The 22,219-nt window shown below is 37.1% G+C and overlaps 1 protein-coding gene across 3 annotated transcripts in view; it reads right to left on the bottom strand.

Annotated features, from left to right (window-relative positions):
• The window catches only part of ATG2 (autophagy 2), a 98,779-nt gene extending 78,269 nt beyond the window's left edge, over nt 1-20,510 (bottom strand). Inside the window, exons 1-6 of one of the 3 annotated variants that reach the window (XR_016249448.1) lie at nt 19,928-20,510; nt 17,629-18,743; nt 17,315-17,463; nt 14,665-14,951; nt 11,184-14,555; nt 10,929-11,041 (exon numbers count right to left, since the gene is read on the bottom strand). Coding sequence is in view for 1 of the 3 variants with exons in the window: in XM_089385652.1 (XP_089241778.1) it covers nt 10,929-11,041; nt 11,184-14,555; nt 14,665-14,951; nt 17,315-17,463; nt 17,629-18,743; nt 19,928-20,095 (5,204 nt within the window). In the remaining 2 variants the exon portion in view is untranslated. The remainder of the gene's footprint in view (nt 1-10,928; nt 11,042-11,183; nt 14,556-14,664; nt 14,952-17,314; nt 17,464-17,628; nt 18,744-19,927) is intronic. The other 2 variants (XR_016249447.1, XM_089385652.1) reach the window with 2 other exon arrangements.
• Nucleotides 20,511-22,219: the final 1,709 nt, after the last annotated feature.

Below are 22,219 nucleotides of genomic sequence, written 5' to 3'. Positions count from 1 at the left end.
GCAAGAATGTTGATGTAGACTTTGCTTTGAAACAGTGAAGTTTACAAATGCATTAACTTGATTGAATTTGCTTGTTGAAGTAGAATGTCGATGTTGAAAACTTTGATGAGTTGTTGTATGTGTGGAGCTTAATTATCCTTCCTTGCAATTATTTCGATATAGGTGTTGTGCTTGCTCTTTGTATTTTATGTGTGCATGAAATGAGATCATTTATGTGTCAAAACTAGACACAAATCATAAGCAAAAAACATGAAGCATGCACCATCATCAACACACTCTTCGTGTACCTAAGATCCCCTTATTCAATTTCGAGCGGATCTAGGACACATCAACACCAAAAAATGATATCTTTATTAATCATGAAGTACATCTGAAGCAATGATAATGCCAAGCTGACAAATGCTTAGAACAACTCGCCTTCAAAATTTGAATGGATAATGACACGACAATACTTTGAATTACAACTTTCCCTTATCACTCCAAATACAAAATCACTTATATCTCCACAAAATATTTTCCAAATTTACAAAATGTAATGCACCTTATCCACTCAGCTTCTTTCTTATGTCACTCCTTATATCTCCCCAAAGCACTCCAAAAAAAAACATTTTTACACATTAAACAGGATACCTCATTACAAAAATTTGAAAAATATCATCCACTCCTTATCTCTCCAAAAAGCACTTTAACTAAGTCATGCCCTCTTAAAACTCAAACATAATAAAATCTCCACTAACTCTAACCCATTAAAGTTCATGAAACATTAAGGGTTAAACATCATTCTCACCCCACTCATTCTCTCACATTCCACTTACTATCTCTCATCATATATTAAAAATTACCACGCTTCATTACAAAATATACTCCTTTTTAAAGGTCCATAAAACACTTTAATGGTTTTAAAGTCACTTTATCAAAAGTGAATTACGGTTGTATTTGTTTAAACTTTACATTCATCCATGTAATTCCAGCACGTACCTTTTCAACAGCATGCACATGATCGCAGTCTTATGCACGATATTTGAAGTGAGCCTTTTAACTCCAGCGCTTCGATGATTTATGACCTTTCCAGCGTTCCAAGTTTTGAGTTTCTTTAAAGATTTTTCCGATATGTTCTGAAATTTCCTTTACAAAGTATCTTTGATATCACATTGATAAGAACAGATCCAACATTCGCTAGATTTGAGACGGATGTAGGGACGGGCTATGCACTGTCACAACTGAACTTCTCCTCCCAATTCAACAGTCGCCCACTGACAGGAAAAACGTGACAGCGATAAAAATGAAATTAACGCAGAAAAATATATAAATAACTTCCTGCTTTCGATCTCGGACCGGAGCTTCAAGAGCCCCTCGGTAAGCGAGTGGTGGAAGACCCTGTGCTATACAGTGACCAGATGGGGGCCAACGTGAGCAAGAACGTGGCCGTGGGAACTTGGGCAAATCCCTCGACCGTCTCTCAATTCAATCGATTATTAGCAACGCCCTGACGCGCCCTCGTCACCCCTTGCGCCTCGATATATAAATAACAGATAAATATCAGACATTTTATCGGCCTTCAAATCTCTGATAAGAAATAATGGCTCCCGTCAAGAGGATCGAACCAGAGAAAACGAAGGCAAGCCGAAGCGCCGGAAAGTAGCGTGCGCCATAGACACAAGAATTGAAGCAAATGACTGCATATCACTTCATCTTGTGAGCACCCCAGAGGAAATGCGAGATTCAGAGGGAGTGGAGGATCAAAGCTTATCATTCAACCCAGAATATATGCAACATTTTGTTGGGGAACATGGGAAGATCTATGGCTACAAAGGCCTGAAAATTGATGTGTGGCTGAACGCCCTCTCATTTCATGCCTATGTGGATATCCAGTATGAGTGCAAAGTTGAGGAAGGAAAGAGTGAGATTGGGAGTCTCGTCCGAGATATTCCGCCTTGAATTGAGCGATCCACAGATACGAAAATGGCATGCACGCTTGGAATTACGCTTGGAACCATCCGAGTTCCTGCAATCCAACTCCAAACTCCACCCGAGCTTGGCTTCTGTGTAGCACGTGCAGCAGCTTCATCCACTGCAGACTTTTCACGTCGAAGCAACTCTACCTCCTACTGTAAACCTTCAATTGACACCGAATCTCGGCAGATCGCCACAACCATGCTTCTTTTCCAGCAAAGCGCTCAATAAATCCACGGTGGAGCTATGGCTCACAGCACAGGCCTCTCACAACAAACCAGCTAAACTGGCTCTGATACCACATGTTGAAAAAGCAATTAACTCAGAAAAATATATAAATCACAGAGACAAAATCAAAGACACAATATTGACGGAAAAAGGCTGAAGCCTCATGTATTCTTTCTCTCTCATTATTACCTCAAAATAATTGAAATAGTGTTACAAATAAATAGATGAGAGATATTGGTCTCAAGATAGTGCGTGCTATCTTGGACATCTTTGGTTGAGATAATTTCTCCTTTGGTTGAGATAATTTCTCACCAGACACACCAATATAGGAGTTACCTAAACTAACTCCTATCTTAGAGGAACAACCCAAGAGTTAGGCACAAATTCCCAACTTGGAATATTTAATTAATCAATTTATGTTTGGATTTATTATTGTTTTATGAGAGAGTCTAACATTAGATAGAATTTTTTTGCTAATACTAGAGAGGAAAATTAGGAAAATGTCAAACTGGGTGGGATCTTTCATCACCGAAATTGACCAAAGAGAGAGGTATTAAAACCTTCAGAGCTAATGCTCAAGAACAATGAAATTGATTCCCACTTGATGATCCAAAAAGAATTCATCCCTTTCACATTTATAGATTTCCTAAAGGGGCTCTTCATCTGAAATGACTGAGTAATCTTTACTCCAAGCCCCAGTTTTGGGTTTCTTTGCCCAGTTGCCCCAAAACTTGCCCAATAGTGGGAATTTTTGGGGGTTTTCCCATTTTTGGAGGACTATAGCCTACAGGGATTGATAGCCTACTTCGTCCCACTCGTCCTATATTCGTAGAGGACGTTAGAGAACCAACCTTAGAATACGAAACCCAAAGGTCACTTTTGTATGTTATATAAGTCTATCCTCATTAATGCAATAGCCATCCTAATTTGGTAGTTACCATCATGACCTAACATCATATAAAGCCAAGTTTAGATACCTTTGTTCCTTAATGTAACTCCTCTTCTGTCTCTGCCACCCACTCAGACCTATCTATCTCTATCTTTCTGTCATTCTAGCTTGTTAGATCTGTCTATATTCCCTCTGTCTATCAGCACAGTTTTGCACCTCTTGAGATCCATTACTTGTCCTTGCCCCATCAATTTCTCTCTCGCCAAGGACACAGTGAATCGAGCTTGTTGTCTGTTTTGGTCAGGCCTGGGTCTTTATCATTGTCTCAACCTCGACCATGCCTTCTTCACACTCTCCATAATGTGTTAGTCCAACCTCTGCCTTTGCCTTAGCCTAACATGATTTCTCCTCTACACAAATGCTTGGGTTGGGCCCATGGCTCCATGCTCGCCTTAACCAAGGGTGTGGCCCATGGATCCAAGGTCACTTACCCGAAGGACGCGACCATAGCCTGCCTATTTCTTCTCTTAAGAATAATCTCTCCTTTGGTTATGTGCTTGACAACATGACTTAGCATACTAGAGGCACTACCAGATCAAAGGGTGTGACCTTGTTCGTTGCTTGATTCAAGTAGGACCATAATGGGAGATTCAATGAATAGCTTAAGTGCAGAAAGTTTGAAGTTAGCTACCCCGAGTGGCTCGATTTAGGGTTAGTTTTCTTCTTGTTGAAGATTCAACTAGATTTGTGTACAGTGAAAGCTTGGCCCAGTCTCCTTGGCTTCTGTGTCATTATATTCCTTAGATGTTTCATTCTCCAACATCTTGAATCTAGGTTCAAAATACCATATATTCTTCCATTCGCTCACACAATTAGCTTGAGTGCACAAAACACCCCTACTTATAGTCTGAGTTATAGCTTTCGTGAAGGAGTGAATGAGGCCATTTCCCTCAGCAATTCCATTTTGTTTGTATGTAGCTTTCCGTCGAAAAGTGCATGAGGCCATTTCCATTTAGTATGCAATCAAGCAATAATTGTTAATGGAGAGGAATATTGTCATGGTGTTCATCCTATAATTCTATTGCAGTAATTTTTGGTTTAATTACATAACATATATGCACATTGTTGGTGGAAGTAGTGTCGAATTTTTGGTGTACTTACACAACATATATGCATATTGTTTCTTCAAAAACAATTTAGTAGTGCTTATAACTCAGTGTCCAACTTGTTGTGGAAGTAGTTGCTAAATATGCATTCCCTCATCTCCATTGTTGGCGTGGTGCTAACTGGCAAAGAGAAGTATAAAGAATTGTCACGCAATATCAGGCATAACCTCATTTTTAATGACTTATGGAACGGGGCCTCTGAAGGCAAGGATGATAATACACCCACCAAACCCACATCAGATAAAGAGCAAGCCATTTGGAAGAACAAGGACACCAAAGCCTATGCCCTAATTGCTACTTTTCTAAGTGAAGAGGTGAGTCATCGTATTGTTTCAATTACAAGTTCTTTTGGTGTATTGAAAAAGCTAAACGATCTATATGAATCACACTGAAAATTAGAAGTTGTTTAGCTGATTGTCAAACTCGCCAACCTTGACTTGAAAAACGATGACTCTTGGCCCTAGTCTCAGAGTTTAGAGCCATCATGCATGATGTACATGTGGACTGGAGTTAAAATGGGCATTCCTCTCATAGTCTTTGTTAAGGCCTTCTATTCTACATACTCTCACATTCTTAAATCCTTACAAGCTAGTGCGCAGCTCAAGGCCATTACTTTTGACACTGTTGTGGAGAAGTTTGTAGAACGAGAGAAAGCTTTTAGGAAAAGGAAGACAACAACTCCAACCTCTAAAGAAGTATTGTGCCTTGCTCAAAAAGAGAAGACTCAGTCATGTGTTCTCCTAAAAAAGTGGCAACATAAGAAGATGTGCAAGAAAGAACTTCAGACGCAGGGGGTAAACACCATCAAGGAGAAAGATTTGATCTTCATTGCATTCACTGCAACAAAGATGGACATAATGCGACAACATGCAAAATCCCCTAGGAGAAAATCAAAGATAGTCGAAACCAGAAAGAAGATAAAGGTAAAACATCAGATCCACCTAAAGGCAAAGCGCTTGAATCTGCTCATTGTATTGTTGTTCATTGCAATATTGGAGTAACCGAGGATTTTTTAATACTTCATTTGCTTCTTGGAGAGATGCATGGCTACTAGATACAAGGGCAACCTGCCATATGACCTTTCGGAAAGACATCTTTGAAGACCTTAGTGTAATGTAAATGGAGTAGTGCATTTTGCAGGCAAGTCAAGTCTTAAGCCATCTGAACTTGGCACCATCAAGCTTAAACTGCCTAGACTTCCTGATTTTATTTTGCATGATGTACTCCACCTTCCAAAACTAGAGAGAATCCTACTGTCCCTTGTTCACATTTGCCAACAAGGACACTCTATTCACATGTTTGATGGATAAGGTAGAGATAAGGAAAGCATCTGACAACACAGTTATTATGAATGGAGTAGAGGAGGAAAGACTACCGAGGCTGCAATGAACATCTGCTCGTGCACAGAATTCGGCATGCCTTTCTCAGTACAATGAATGTGCATTTCCATTTAGTGTTTTATGGCATGCAATATTTGGACATCTTAATTATGACAATCTTTGTTTGTTGAAAGAATAGTATTTTTGGTTTGCCAACTATTCCAAGGAAACGAAAGTAATGTGACATTTGTATCCTAGGAAAACATAGTAAACAACCATTTCATGATTCTACTTCTAGAGCATGTAGAATACTTCGACTGATTCATTCTAATTTGTGTGGCCCTATGTTTGTGCCTTCGGCAATTGGAAATAGATATGATGACTTTTATTGATGATTACACCAATATGTGTAGGGTATACTTGTTGAGAAGTAAATCAGAAGCTTTTAAACTTTTTAGACTTTTCATGCATGGATGGAGAATGATGCACAATCACATATTGGCTCCCTTCATATTGATAATGGAAATGAATATACTTCTAATGAATTTGAAAACTATATTCACCAACGTGGGATTCAACATCAAACTATTGTTCCATACAATCCTTAACAAAATGGTGTAGCTTAAATAATGAACAAGACTATTTTTGATATGATTTGCTCCATGATATTTTTCAAAAATGTAAAGTTGATGTTTTGGGTTGATGCGGTTCTATGTGCACTATATGTCAAAAAGAGATGTTGATCTCATCCTCTCAGAAATAAGACTCCTTATGAAATCTGGTATAACCACATTCCTTCGGTAAGGCATCTCAAGATCTTTGGTTCTACCTGCTATGCCTTAATTCCTGAGGAACAAAGAAGCAAGCTTGATGCAAAGAGTTGGAAATGCATCTTCTTGGAGTATTCGGATACCACCAAAGCATATCATCTTTACGATGAGGTAAATAAAAACTTTGTCTTGTCTAGAGATGTAATTTTATTTTAATCTTCCAAGACTAACAACGCTATTGAGTGGCAGCTTGATCGTTGGATGGATTTAATCATGCAAAAATTTATCATGAATTTGATAACGAGATTCCACATCTTGAAGGAAGGATCTCTTTATTGGATCAATCTGTGGAATCCCCTTCCAAAGCATTGTCACCCGCTCATGTAGTTTTGGCCACTTTTTCAAATCAAGAAGACCCTTTAAGAGATGTGATTGAGAGAATTGGAACACTGAATCTTGATGCAACCTCATCTCAAACGGTGGAGCAACTTGGACCATCTCATAAAAGTCCCCCAAAATGGCTCACCAAAACACTTAAGTGTTCATCCTAATGAGGTCAAAAAGACACGAACCAAAAGTTCCACCAGACAAGATGGAGCTGATGTACATAATTCTAATTCAATTAGTGATACAAATGTTTCTTATGATTGTGAATTGAATTGAATTGAATTTGTCTACTAATTTTGAACCAACTTAAGACTTCAAGTGGACACAGTGGTTAGACTTTGAAAACACTGCCTTTAGATGCCGAGTTTGCCATCAAACAGGGCACTTGCATAACATATTAACACATGCAAACAAGCAAATAAAAGAACAAAGAGACCGCAAAAGCAAAAAGGATGGCAATTCTCAGACCCTCCATCATCAGATGATGAGGACGAAGAAATGGATGAGACCTAGCAACATCTGGAGACACAAAAACCACAAGGCTCTCAAGAGGAGGGAGAAGAGAAGAAGGAGGAACAGAACAAACAAGTAGAGAATCCAAATAACTCAGCGATAGTTCCAATCCTTGAAAACCAAAACGAGGGAAAGAACAACAATCAAGGCACAGGAACTAAGTGATCTCACGTATCTGAGAGCTCAAATTCAAATAAAGAAGCCCCAAACATTACAAGAAATAACGAGTTGGCAATTGTTACTACTACTCCATCACTTGGGGTTTGGCAAAAAGTCCAAAAGAAAAAAGGCAAAAAAGAAAAGTCCAGTTTATCTGGAAAATTGTAATTTTATTTTTTATTTTTTTGTAGTTTTGCTACTATGTCAAGCACATAACACTGGTCCCCTGGGACAATTCTTGAATGTTTTGTGCATCTACTCTATGTAACTCTTATTAATAGAAAGTTGCTGATTTTTCCTTGGAAACAAATAAATAAATAGATAAAATAAATAAATAAATAAAAAAAAAAAAAAAAAACTTTGAACCAACTTCCTTTAAAGAGTTGCTTCTCATGATTGAATGGAAGGAAGCAATTCCAGAGTATGAAGCTCCCATAAAGAATGGGACATGGAAGCTAGTGGACGCTCCATTTGGAGCCAAAACAATTGGTTGCAAGTGGGTCTACAAGAACAAGTACAAATCAAATGGTTTACTTGACAAGCACAAAGCAAGGCTTGTTGAAAAAGGATTTGCACAAAAAGAAGGTGTCGCTTATTAAGAGACCTTTTCCCCCGCAGCAAAATGGGCCACCATCCAAACTCTCTTTGCCTTGGCAGCTCAAAACGGATGGAAAGTTCACCAAATGGACGTGATGATTGCTTTCTTGAATGGAGATTTGAAAGAAAATGTCTTCATGTCTCAGCCAAAAGGTTTTATTGTGAAGGGACAAGAACAAGAAGCATGCAAACTCATCAAATCCTTATATGGCCTAAAATAAGCGCCGCAAACCTGGTATGAGAAGTTGATTGAGCATCTTCTAAAATTAAATTTCAAACACTTTAATCTTGATGACACAACTCTGTGTGTCAAGAAAATTGGAAAAATTGTTGTCTATCATGTGGTATATGTCGATGATCTGTTCATAACAAGGAACAATGAAAACTATATTGCATCCATAAAGAAAGAGTTAAAGAAAGGATTTGAGATGGCTGACTTGGGACACCTTGACTACTACTTGGGCATTGCAGTAACCCAACACCCAAGGTATATATTCCTTTCTCAAAAGTATAATGGAGAATTGTTGAACAAGTTCGGCATGGCTGACTGCAGTCCATTGTCTACTCCAATGGAACAAAATTTGAAGCTCATATCTAAAGAGGGAAATGAATTTGAGAATGCAACTAAGTATAGACAGGTTGTGGGAAATCTTATCTACCTCACCACCATTAGACCAGATATTTCATTCGTTGTTGGAATCCTTTCCAGATCCATGCAAAAGCTTTGTGAAGCACACTGGTCTGCTGCAAAAAGAGTTCTGAAGTACTTGAAAGGTACTCAAGACTGTGGACTTAAATATTCACAAGTGGATGACTTCAGCTTGACTGGATATTTTGATTCATAGTTTGACAATGATAAGGAAAATGGAGTGTCTACTTCAAGCTATCTTATGAGCCTTGAATCAGGAGCTAACTCCTAGAGGTCATGCAAACAATCAACTACAGTAGATTCCACGACAGAGGTAGAATATGTTGCAAATACATGAGCAGCAAAGGAGACTGTGTGGCTCAAGAAAATTCCGGAAGACTTGCAAAAGAAACAAGTGAATTATACTCCCCTTCTAATTGACAATTCTTCTGTAATTAAGTTGGCCAATAATCCCAAATTCCATGATCAAACCAAACATATCAACACGAAGTATCATTTGATTTGATATCATGTAGAGGCCAAAACTATTCATCTAAGACATTATTCCACAAACGAGCAAATTGCAAACATCTTCACCAAAGCACTTGGAAGATAAAAGTTCAAAATTTTCAGAATGATGCTTGGACTCACAAATACCCCTTCGGATTAAGGGGAGGATGTTAGACACTTAATCCTCAGAATTGAGCAAATAATTTGTAAATATAAATAAAAGAAAATATGAATAGTTAAAATAGGAACCGGCCTTGTAAGATGAAACCCAAAGGCCACACTCGTATGTTATATAAGCTTATTCTCATTAATGCAATAGCCATCCAAATTTGGGAGTTACCATCTTGGCCTACCAGTTAGTATCTTCCATGAATTCTGGAAATTCAACCTCTGAATTACAGATAGTCACCATGGAACCTTCATCATTGAGGTGGATTGAGGTCATATAGAAGAAAGGGGAAGGGGCGGGACTGAGGAATTATTTCATCTTTAGTACCCAACGTGTTTTCTCTTTTCTTATATTTAGTCTTAAATTAAGCTGTGCTTGCTGGCATATTTCTATGTTAAATTAACAAATATAGGGAATTTCACCTTCCTAGTCCTTGTGAAATGCTCGTGTAGCATACATAATGTAACCTTTTTTCTTTGTTGTGAATAAGAAGTAACGGTTTTTTCCAAGAGGAAATAAGAACATAAGAGAAGGGAGAAATAGCCAAGAAAAGATTAAACATCTCAATTCAACTAAACAAACTATAATATAAATAAATACCTGAAAAGTGATAGAAGTTGTGCAAATCATAAAAGTGTAAATGGTAAGTGGGACCATAACTTAAAATCATGCTCAAAATGGTCTTTGTTATGAATAAGAAGTGACGGTTTTTTCCAAGAGGAAATAAGAACACAAGAGAAGGGAGAAATAGCCAAGAAAAGATTAAACATCTCAATTCAACTAAACAAACTATAATATAAATAAATACCTGAAAAGTGATAGAAGTTGTGCAAATCATAAAAGTGTAAATGGTAAGTGGGACCATAACTTAAAATCATGCTCAAAATGGTCTGCAAAAGGGAGCGCCTAAGGTATATCCTATCCTATCTCATGTACATTTCAACGAAATACAGAGGGCAACAGGTACAGCAACTTGACTAAGGGTTCATGATATGCACTTCAACAAAGGCATGATCTCAAATGCTAACTACCAAGCCTCCATCAAGAACATAAACCTGATGAAAAGAATTGTTCACAACAGTCAGGTCATAGACTAAAGGTTAAACAATAAAACATCAAATTCATCCTTGCCTAAAGTGTGTTACTCAACCCAGACTAGTATGTTTGTGTGAAAAAATAAAAAGGAATTCAAGCCATTAACTTCAAATATAGATTATGGTGCCTCAAGAAAGGTTATAGTTGGTCAAGACAAGCTAAGACACAGTCAGCCATGGAATGTAGACATTTTTCAAAGAGAAAAACAATCCCTTGTGAGACACATTGAACCAAAAGCTTCCCTGTGATTGAATGAGATAACTGCTAAAATACAAAAGTTGCCATAGCTAATTGCTGTCAAGCAATCTCTCCTTGATGGGAGACTGTTATATTTTTTTTTCATTATAATTTTTTACGATAATAGATTGTAACATGGCAACATATTCCTTCGTTTCTACTTCAAAACTTCTCTGAAGTTACATCCATAACTTTTCACATGAAATAAAAACATGGAAAATGTCCATTAAAATTCAAAACAAAAAAGGCATTTTCACAATCACAAACTTTTAAAAAGCACATTAAGAGAAAAAGCAAAGATTTCTGACCTATATTCTTCAAGAGGAGTTGAAGGATCAGGTTTTACAGCTTCTAGCTCTAATTTCAGTGCTTTTGCAGAGGACTCTCTCGGATGCTTTCTTGAATGATAATCAAGTAAGACCTTCGAAAAATGAACAGTAATAAATGCATTAGATGTATCATGTAAACATGTTATATTGAGGAAAAAGGAGAAAAAACCTGTATTTATTTAGTGCAAACTTTCAAAACCAGAGGGCAGAATAATTCCAGAGTTATATTTATACCATTGTCCAAGGGGCATGTTCACTACGATCTGAAATCCCTAGGTCTTGTATTGACACAGCAAGTTTTGATGAATAAAGCCCGCCCTCAGGGAAAGTATCATACTGGAAGTGCATTCCACACAACACAACTTCCAGAAGTGCACTTGCATTTCTTGCAGAGTCACCTTGCATTGGGATGGAATCACACTTTCTCCAGGCAGGCCAGTCAGAACCTGCATGCATCCTCCATGTGACCCTTATGTTCTTGAGAGAAATTCGACCAACTGGCTGAATATTGTTGCCTCCAGAAGTTGAACTTCCAGAGCTACTATGGGAGCCAACCACCTTGTCTTGCATTCTGTCAGAGTTTGAAATATGATTTTCCAAGATTCTCAATGAGCTGTCCTCATACCATCCACCCTTTCCATCCAAAACATCTTTACCCACAACCACGGTGGTATTACTAGGGCTAACTGAATCTCCAACCTTTGACTCTTTGCTTTCAAATCTTTGTGACATGGGGAATGAATCAGGAAAATAATAATCTTCTATAAATGAAAAGCAAGTCTCCCGTTGACTTGGGGCATGCATATCCTCTGGTCGAGTGCTTGATGCAAGCTCACAACATGCTCTTTCTTGCAACGAAGGATCTACATCATAAACAGATGCAGATACACTTCCTTCGAAAGCACGGCTTTCTTCCAGTATAAGTTCACTTAATAGAAAATACGACTGACCATTCACTGTAGAGTCTGGAGCCTTTTCATTTTTAATTCTTGCGACATCTCCTGAAGAAAAAGCATTCTCCACTATGACATCCATCAACCCAACTGATGTGGTTTCAGAAGTATGGTGGATATCTGAATACTCCTTGTTTGCAGGAAAGACAACACTATTTCTGTAAATTTGCAATGTCTCATCAAAATTTTCATCATTCACCTCAAAGGAATTAACCTGCTTTTCAATATCTCGCATTGATTGTAAATGAACAGCAGACTCTTCATAATCAGGAGCAAAAAGTTGTTGAAGTTGCACAACCAAGCGGATAAGAGCTGCAGTTGTATCATGGCAAGTATCCAGGCAAATGTTGCCTTCCGTACAGGTAACTGTCCAAAGTAAGTTGTCCTGGGAATTAATTTCAACCTCCAGATTCATCATTGCCTCTCCAGCAATCTTCACATACCCTTTTGAATGTAAGGATTCCGCATCATAGGCATGCTTATTGTTTCTTCTCTTCGATAAATCCAAGAGAAGAAGACCTACATCTTCCAGCAAGATAGTGTACTTTTTGTTGTCTGTATTAGGTTTTGTCTTAATTGAAAGCCTCATTGCTGCTGCAGCTAAAATGCATGACACTGGTGCACATGTTTCTTCAATGGGACTATCTGTAGAGGAACTGCTTACCCTTGAGGCATCGATAAAAGGCTCATAACTCACAGCAATATCTAATAATTCTAGCAAAAAGGAAGTAGTATAAGAATTCCCATCCTTGACAAGGTCTTCTTGCGGACCAGCATCAGCAATTTGTTGCTCATCATCAACAGACTGACTAAAAAATGAAATGATTGAAGGCAACCAATCAAGCCGACCACCAGGTGCAACAAGTGTACCACATCGGATTGTAACAGATGTAAGACTCTGCAAATGTTGTGGACTATCCAGATGTATAATTGTTGTTCCTGCATTTCCACTAGCCAATGCATTGGTACCTCCCCCATCACCACGCCCTAAAACATTAGTTTTGCAGCACAGTAAACACAATTCTCTGACTTTACCAGCAGATTGTGGCTGCTCCATTTTGTCACTTAATGATCCATACAATAACCCCTCATCGTGATTTAGCCAAAAATAGCTGGCACCAGACACACCTCCAAGATTTGATACAGACAGGACTTCTAAATTCCCAACTGTTAATCGAAAACTGGCCCATGATCCAGGAAGTTCCTTTTCCATGGAAGCCCTTATATTCCCTGACTCTCTCAAATGAACTGCAATATCAACAGCTTTACACTCAAACAGAAATGAAGACTGTGATACCTTTGAGTGAGAACCATTACTTGCAAAAGGAAGGCTTTCTTTCACAGGTTTTCCTTCTGAATTCAAACAAATTTCTTTGTCGCCTTTAAAAAAAATGCAATCAGTGAGCAGACTTAGAAGATTAGCTACTAGAATGTGCTCGGAGCCATAAAGATCAAGTTGTGCATGCGGTAACGAGAAGTGAATCAATATAGCAGAGCTCCTAATCATCTCGTGTCGATCATAACCATCGGTAAATTCTAAGGCTCCTGTGGTATTTGCACCAAGAAATTCTGAATTGTTTCCACTCACTCTTTTACTTCCAGCTCCTCTTGTCCAATGTTCATTGGCTTCTTCCCATGCTCTCTCCACATTTCTCGGCCCTTTCCCAGGAATATTCAGCCATTGGATGCCAATGATGGAATGATCCCTTTCTTTTCCTTTTAAGATGCTGAAAACTTTCCGAGTAGAAAAATGCAGTTCATCCAAATGACCATGGATACTCTCATCGTTAGTTCCCTTTGAAGGAGAAACTAGAAATAAGGCACCCCCTCCCATTTTCAGATTGACAATACTGGATGAAGGAAAATGAGAGTCTTTTAAAGATTTAACTTCTTTAAGCAGCCCTTCTTGCTGACATTTCTGTGCACTTGCAGACTCATAAAGATCAACACAAATGAAATTGTCCCTTAAAAAATATGGACTCATATCCTTGTTGATTTCCACAGGGAAGCACAGAATAACCCTTCCCCAAGATATAGAAACATTACCCTGTACACATGCTTGTGGAGCATCATTTCCGCCACTGGAAGAACAGCCATCTCTTGATTCATCTGAATTTTTGCTATATTTCTTGGAGGGATATTCAATGCCTTCAATTAACTGGCACAGTTTATTTGCTACATAGAAATCTAACCACAAAACAAATGGCTGAAGCTGTGCCTCAAACTTTGTGCAGCTAATCGAAGAATCATTGCACTTCATATTACCAAAATGACAATTCAGAGAGCAATGATGAGCAGAGTCACACTCAGAAACTAATAATTTGATCTTAACAAACTTCTTGAAAGTGCCAGATGTGCTTTCCTTTTCATTGGAACTCTTTTTAGCCATAGCCTCACAAGGCGATACCTCATCAATATTTCTAATGTTAGTGACCTCATCTACTTCCTCGGGAGTATAAAGTGATACAGGAAACTGGGGAAGGGCATCTTCAATTGCTCTTTGTAAATGTCTGATAGGAAACATACTGCCTTCACTGCACTCTCCACAATTTGACAAGCTAAACTCTGTGCCTTTTCCACTTTTATCAAGAAGGTATTCAAAGATTTCAAATTGTTTCACCATTGTATTGAACTTCACTTCTTGAGCAGAGACCTGTCAAATATAAGAACAATTAGTTTAAATTCAGTTTCCCTCCAAGCTTGCTTAACTATATTAGTTGAATAAGAATCCTCCAAAAAAATAGAATAGTAATATTTCTTACTTGAACAGAAAAACTCAAATCTTCAATATTAGCTTCTAAATAGATTTCCTCTTCATCCAAGGAGCCAGTCTCCCGTTGCAAGCATTCAGCCCTTGAACTTTCCAGGTGTGACACAAGATTGGATACAGAGTTGACCATTAAAACATCCAATTCTCTAGGAAGTGGACACTCCCTCGTGCAAACATCATGGCAATCATTTTTGAGACACTGAATGTGATCTTCAAATGCAAGTACTATAGATACACCATCCAATCTAACGTTTAGATTGCATTCCACCCGTTGCTGTCCTGCATAGGAACAAGATAATCCATGTACCCATCATTTGCCTTTCAACTACCACGTTCTAACTCAAGGTATATCCAAGTATATAGAGATCAAACCAATCTAGACTTGCAAATGACATGCCAGAATTGATTAATATAAATCCAATCTCTTCGCTATTTTCAGAATAGGGGGCTATCAAGCAATTTTTAGCCTCATTTATCAGCAAATATAAACAGTAACACACTTATTTTTCAAATCGATAAGTCATGCCACACAAACATCAACATGTTAAAATGACAATATTTTAAACACCAGCCCCAATAACAGTATGGCAGGATCAATGAAAATGGCATAACAATATGGAAAAGCAGAAATAAGCAGTAAGAAAAATAATAATAAATTTACCCTACTTATACTAGTTATGGCAATGATGTGATATTTTGTCAAAATACTTATGAATAACTTAGATTAACTAGAAAATCATTAATATCATGATGATGATGATGATGATGATTACCAGCCACTAAATACCAACTTTGATCTATTGGACCTGAAGAAAAAAATGGAAATTAAATAATATGCTTCAACGTATTGTTTCTGTGATCAAAAGATCACAAAGAAACTTTCCAGGCTCTCTTTGTTTTCGTGAGTTAATACTTTATAAGTTCATTGATCTGGACTGGATCATTATATTATTTGTCATCCATCTTGATGGCTTTCAGGGTGGAAAAAACAGAGAAATCAGCTTACAGGAGCAGTTTTAGTGGCAGGACCCAGTTTGGAGAATTGGGTTAGAAACCTTCCGAGGCAAATTTGAGGCCTTAAAATAATGTTTGTTGAAGGTAAAACTTTGCACAGCAGCCCCTGGTGTTATTCTACACTCAAGGACCTTTCCAACAGTGCAAGAATCACATCAAACAGAATTCGGACGCAAAAGTTATGCTTCCCAGAAATTGACCTATTGTGATTGACCACCATAATTTGAGAGGATGTCATGTCAACCCCCATTGCTCATGGAAAAGGGGCTAGCCACGTGGACATTATGAAGAATACTCTAGAAGGGTTGAATTGTAACTCATATTTAGGGTTGAACAGGTCAAATTTAACCACTTATTGGCTATAGGGTTGTGTTATAACTTATAACCAGGCCGCTAGGAGAAAAAGGGGTTCCATTTCTATTTGAGTGTATTTTGTTCCATAATAGAGCAGAGTAGCTGAGAGTGGATAAAAAGAGGGCAGAACAGAGAGGGTTTATCTCTTGTAGCAGCCTACAGACCATAGGCCTCACTCTTTTGTATTTGCATCATTTCCATTCAGCGAAAGAGAGAACAGAGCAGCCTCACCTTCCAGCTGGGTTTTCTCCCAAAAGAGTTTCACAGGTCATTTCTGGTGTTCATTGTGATTGGAGTGTGTTTTTTTCACTGTTCTCTATTTTCCACAATTTGTCTATTGCATGCATAAGCAGAGAAAACAGTAAATTAATTAATCCAGAAATCTAAGGATAATTAAGTTATTAACCCTCATAGTATAGATTTCGAATTTCAGTATATTTTTTTCAAATCTGTTGTAACGAACTGTCCAGTGGAATATTCACAGCAGTTTACAGATCATTTATACAAGTAAACAATAGCACAAGCATCCATTTTCAATATTTTTGGCAAAGCTTAGGCCTGATGATTACAATCCACTAAAGACCACCTTTGATCTATCGGGCCTTCAGAGAATAAAAAATGGAAATTACATAATATGGTTCAACATATTGTTTCTGTGATCTAAAAAATCAGCGAGAAGCTTTCCAAGCTCTCTTTGATTTTCGCAAGTTAATACTTTATAAGTTCATACACAAACAAAAGGGCACAGGCATCCATTTTCAATATTTTTGGCAAGGCTTAGACCTCCACCTTTAATACTATAGATGCTCAACATTGAAGGGGAACTCCAATTTTCAAAGTGTGACAGTGTCAGCTCTGTTTAGGATATTCGTTACAAATGGCATACAGATGGTACTAATACTCCCATCCACAGGTAGCCTACCCAACTATCTGATTGCTGTATGCTCAGAATCCAACACCTTTCCATGTCAGGAATGGATTCAATGTATACTTACTTTCAATGCTATATAGAGGTTCCCTGGAACAGGTTCTGAACAATAAATATCAATCACTTTGAAACTGAGAACAGATTCTAATCACACATACTATGTGTGTATGTTAAAAGAAATTAAAAAATATCATTATTTATGAATTATAGTGCATTGCAACAAAGTGCTATGTACATATATTTCTCCATGTCGAATCATCTATTTTTTTAATGAATAAAATTCACTGCTTTATGTAAGCACAACCAACCACAGATAAGACCTTGTCATAAAATGTCAAAAACTTACGAGAAGGTATGAGCACCGATCCAGAGGCAAGGGTGGATGCAGCGGTAATAGCACCAAACACAGAATAAGTCAAACTCCACAAACCGCTATTAGCAGGACCCGCATGCAAACTCCTTGTACCATCCATACACTCAAAGAATTCGTCAATGCTGCAAAATGGCAATACTTGATTTGTAATTCAAGCATTTCATGCTTCTCATAAATTATCCAGAAAGATAATAATAATAGTAAAACCACAAAAAAAGGCTTCAACAACAAACCAAACTACAGAGAAACTGCAAACTACAATACAGTAAGCAGTTTGTCATAAATACCTTTCTCCTAAGTCAACATTTTGCACCCAATTAGATATGATCATGGAATCAGGAATCAAAGTATTATTTGCTGTTTCTTCCCTGGTTGCTGAAGGCAAGTCCAAAAATGATCCTTCAAATGCACTAAACATCACATCAGTTGTACTTGTGACTGATTCCTCAAGATGAGAACTTCTATGCAAATCACGCTCAAATCCCATACTCTGTCCAAAAGATTGCCTATTACTAGAATGGAGACTAGGCTCACTGCCTTTATCTCTACATTCACCTATAGAGTGCAACAGAGAAATTAGCCTTTGAATTGTACATGGCTGCAATTGCAACTTAATAGGATCAAAATGAATTTCAGCATTGACTTTGGGAATATCCATAGAACCACTTTTCCAAGGTATGCTTAGCTGAACCGATCCCGAGAAGCCACCTTCATTTCCATTTATAACTGGCACTGGAGTCTTACCAGGCTGACTTCCTGCAGACTTACCACTTAAGACTGATGCAATGGGTCTCAAACATCCTGGTTCTGCATCTTTGCCTATCACATCATAGAGATCAACGCTTACACCATTAAAGTTTATAACTTTTGTCAACATAACAAGTCCTGTTATATCATCTGGATGAAGGCCAGCAGTTTCACAAGCATCTCCAGACACATCTGTTCCATATTCTGTTTGGAGCACTCGAAGGACAAGAATGCTTTGAGACTGACAGCTGCTTTCAACCCCCAAGTTTGTACTACAAGTCTCTGTTGCCTGCTCAAATGCAACAATAAGATTTTTTATTTTAACATGGAGACCAAGCAGCAGCCTTTCCACCATCTTGGCAATCATCTTAACCCCATCTTGAACACCAAGATAGGTGGAACCCCCATTTACATGGATACCACAGCCCTCTACCTGCTCTGAATTCCGCTGAGAAGGAGACGCACTGGGGTACACTTCTGAAGTAGAACATTCTTCAGAACTACTGGATGTTTTGAACTCAGTTCGTGGAACAAGAACCAGCTCAAAGTCCTCCACATTAATCTCACACTTTTCAGCTGCCAGTGCTTTCCAAGGTATTTTGATTGATATGCTGGTAATAAATCCTTCTTTGATAATCACCGGTGTCACACCCAACTGGCAAAGATCAAGCATCTTTAATAAGTATCGTAGACATATCATATATAGTTATACAGACTGTTACAAAAAGCAGCGAAAGTAATGCAACATGGATGCTTAGGCTGCGTTTGCTACATGAACAAAATATTTAAAATTTGAATTCACAGATTAGTTCGTAAGTATATACAACACGTTTTTTATACAAGATACCTCTGATTTGCCAGTAATATGGTCATTAGAAAACATGGATTGCAGTTTTCCAAACAAAAAAAATATTGATATTCAAGAAGACAAAAACACAAGTGAAGATATGTTATATAATACTGTTATTACTATGTTCAATTTGAGCTATCTGATATTACTGGGTTTAACTATTTCATCGAACTATCAATACTGTGTTCCAGTTTCCAGTTCGCATTTGCCAACAAATCTATCAGAACCGGCCCCCAGAGCCTAGCCCTTGAAAAGGGCCCACCCTCCCTCCACTAATATCACCCATGAAGAAGCAACTTTCGCAAGCCCTGGATCAGTTTCAGAAACAGCTCCAACATACAATTCACGTCCACCAAAACTAACCTATCATAGCAAGCTATCCTAAGCCCAGGCCCAAACCTAAAAGGAGTTAGACTTTCACTCGGGAAACCATGAAAAGTGGAGGTTCCCAGAGCCAAAATTTAATGGCATTTACCAAAACTAAACTAAGATAATGAGATGCCAAAATCCGTCCCTATATAAAATTTTCACTTCATTACGTAAACATGCTTCCAAAATTCTTGAACTAGACTAAACTGTGCTAATAATTCCACCAAACAGTTTGACAAACTTTATTACCAATTCCACCATATGATTCGAGTTAGACCATATACGATCATAAAACGATGGGGGAAAATCCTGCCCTGAATTAAGCCAATTTACACAAACCCTAAATTACACTTAAGCTCACAAACAATTCCAACATACAATTCACATCCCTACATGGAAGTTACAAAATTGATGCCGATAATATGAGGAAAAATATTTCTTCATTTACATCACCGACCTTCACGAACCCTAGCTTAAACCATGTTTCCATAAAACCTCAGCCAAACAATTCAGTTCGCCAAGATTGAAACCACCAGAACAAGCTGTGCAATTCCAACAGAAATTGAACTGTTCCCATGAAAAATAACAAAATTGAGACCAAAGTTTTCACACAACCGCACCTGTTCGTTGAGATAATCGGTATTTAATGCAAGGCCATTCAGCTGGACAGTCCCCGCACCTAGCTGCACCTCGAGGCCGTCCAAATCAAGCTCTCCCCGTATAAATTTTCCTAACAACCTCTTCAGGAAGAACTTGCACACGCGCTTGGCTGCCCAATCTCGAAACATGTTTACGCGCCCGGGGATTCGACAACCGATAGCCTGCAAACCCTGTCAACCACTCCCACGAACAGACCGTCCCAGCAGCAGGAGAAACTGAAAATCCGAGAAAACTTAAGATTACTTCGTCTGTTTCATCCACAGGATTGATCAATTTCACCCGATTCGAACCGGAAACCGGTTGTTCCTTCCTGCAGTAAATACCCGATAATTTTGGGTGCTGTGATAGTCTTCTGCGCTCTTCCATCCATCTGACCGTGGAAGCTAGGGCTCCGGGAAGGAAGAGGAATAAAAGAGAAAAATGGATCCAACTAAAGGAAAGTGAACGGGACAAGGAAAAGCAGGGCGAGGGGCCCCATGAGGCTGCTGGTAGAATACGTAAACCGCTAGCAGGTTAAGTGGGCGCAGTTTCCACTCTTTTTCTTCGTCAATTCTTGTCTTCTTCCGGATTGAAATGACCCTGGGTAATAAATTATTAATGTTGGACTATGGTTCTATGGACGCTGGGTGGTTTGTAACTTCAAACAAATTTCGTTGGACAGGAATAAATATCTTCAATAGTAGCAACGCATACATGATCAGATTCCAGTGTTAACATGCGTGCAATATTGTAATATTAATTGATTTCTACACATGGGCGTCTTCTGACACTAATACGGTACATGGCATCTGCGAAGCGGATCTCATGACATTTACAGCATACAGTGCGCAGATCGTTGGTCGAGAATGCATGGGCTCTTAGGGTTTATGAACAATATTTTTTTGTTTTAATTTGATATTTTAAATTATGTTAATTGATATAATTTAATTCGATATTTTAAGCATAAATTTATTTTATTTTAATTAATGTAATTTAATTTGATATTTTTAGTATAAATTTATTTTTATATTGATTATAGGATTCGAATGGTTAAAATAAAACAGTTGTTGCCTTTATAATCGGAATTAAATTTTACATTTTATAATATATTTATTTTTATAAATTAATATAATTATTTTATTTTTAAATTTTTAAAAACCTAGTTATATATATTTTATAAAATATTTTTTTTTAATTATAAAGAGTATTTTTACGGTATAATTTTGTAATTAATTCGTAGTAAATATATTTGTCATTACAAAGTTAATTTATTTAAATTTTCTAATTAGTTTCTCTTGTTTAATAGGAATATTAGACTTCATTTGTCAATAGGAAATTGTTAACATATTTGTTTTCTTTGTTGAAGTCTTTTAGGACATGGAAATATGCTTTGGATGGATATCCTCATCAATTTTCTTGATTTTTTTCATAATCTTTTTCAAGGATTCTCCTTCATGAGGTAGCCTATCACTAGATGATGTGGCATTATGAGAGAATCTCCCATAACCATAATGCGTCCACCTAATGTTCTTTGGCTAACAAAAGTCCTTGGTAAAGACCATATATGTCTGCTTAATATTTATCATATGACCAAGATTCCATGAATAGGTGAACACTTTATCCTCTTAAAAACCATAGAATACCTCTCCCCCTCCTATCACCTTAAAAATATTCATTTTATTAAAACAAATTTAAAATATTCTTTAATTTCACTAAAACTATTTCTACTAATCCATAAACACAATACACAATTCTCCATAAATTTTAACTATAAAAATATCTATACTAAAATATTTTTACTGTATTTTATAATTATTATTGTTTAAATCGAAAATAATTTAATTATTACATATATTTTAGGATGTAAAACCTTTTATAAAATAATCGTTTACTAAAATGTATTTAAAATGTTTTATGATTTCACCCCCAACAATTTTCATGTAAAACATTTTATAAGATAATCATTTACTAAAATGTATTTAAAATGTTCTTTGATTTCATCCAAAGAATTTTCAATAAATTTGTATGGTTGTTATTAAGTTTAAATTGAAAATAATTTAATTAATCTGTAAATAATGAAATATATTAATTTTATAATAAAAATAAATTTAATAAAATATTTATTAGTCTGTGTTAAAATAGGATTTTAAGAATTGATTTATTTATGGATTACTAAACAACAATATTAAGTTTAAATTGAAATATTAATTTTATAATAAAAATATATTTTTTTTTTTAAATTTACTAAAATAATTATTAGTTTATATTAAAAT

The sequence above is a fragment of the Pinus tabuliformis genome, chromosome Q (genome assembly GCF_031772625.1).
Source record: "Pinus tabuliformis cultivar Carrire ecotype Pingquan chromosome Q, CPIR1, whole genome shotgun sequence".
Taxonomy (NCBI): domain Eukaryota; kingdom Viridiplantae; phylum Streptophyta; class Pinopsida; order Pinales; family Pinaceae; genus Pinus; species Pinus tabuliformis.
This window is presented reverse-complemented; position numbering and strand designations above follow the sequence as displayed.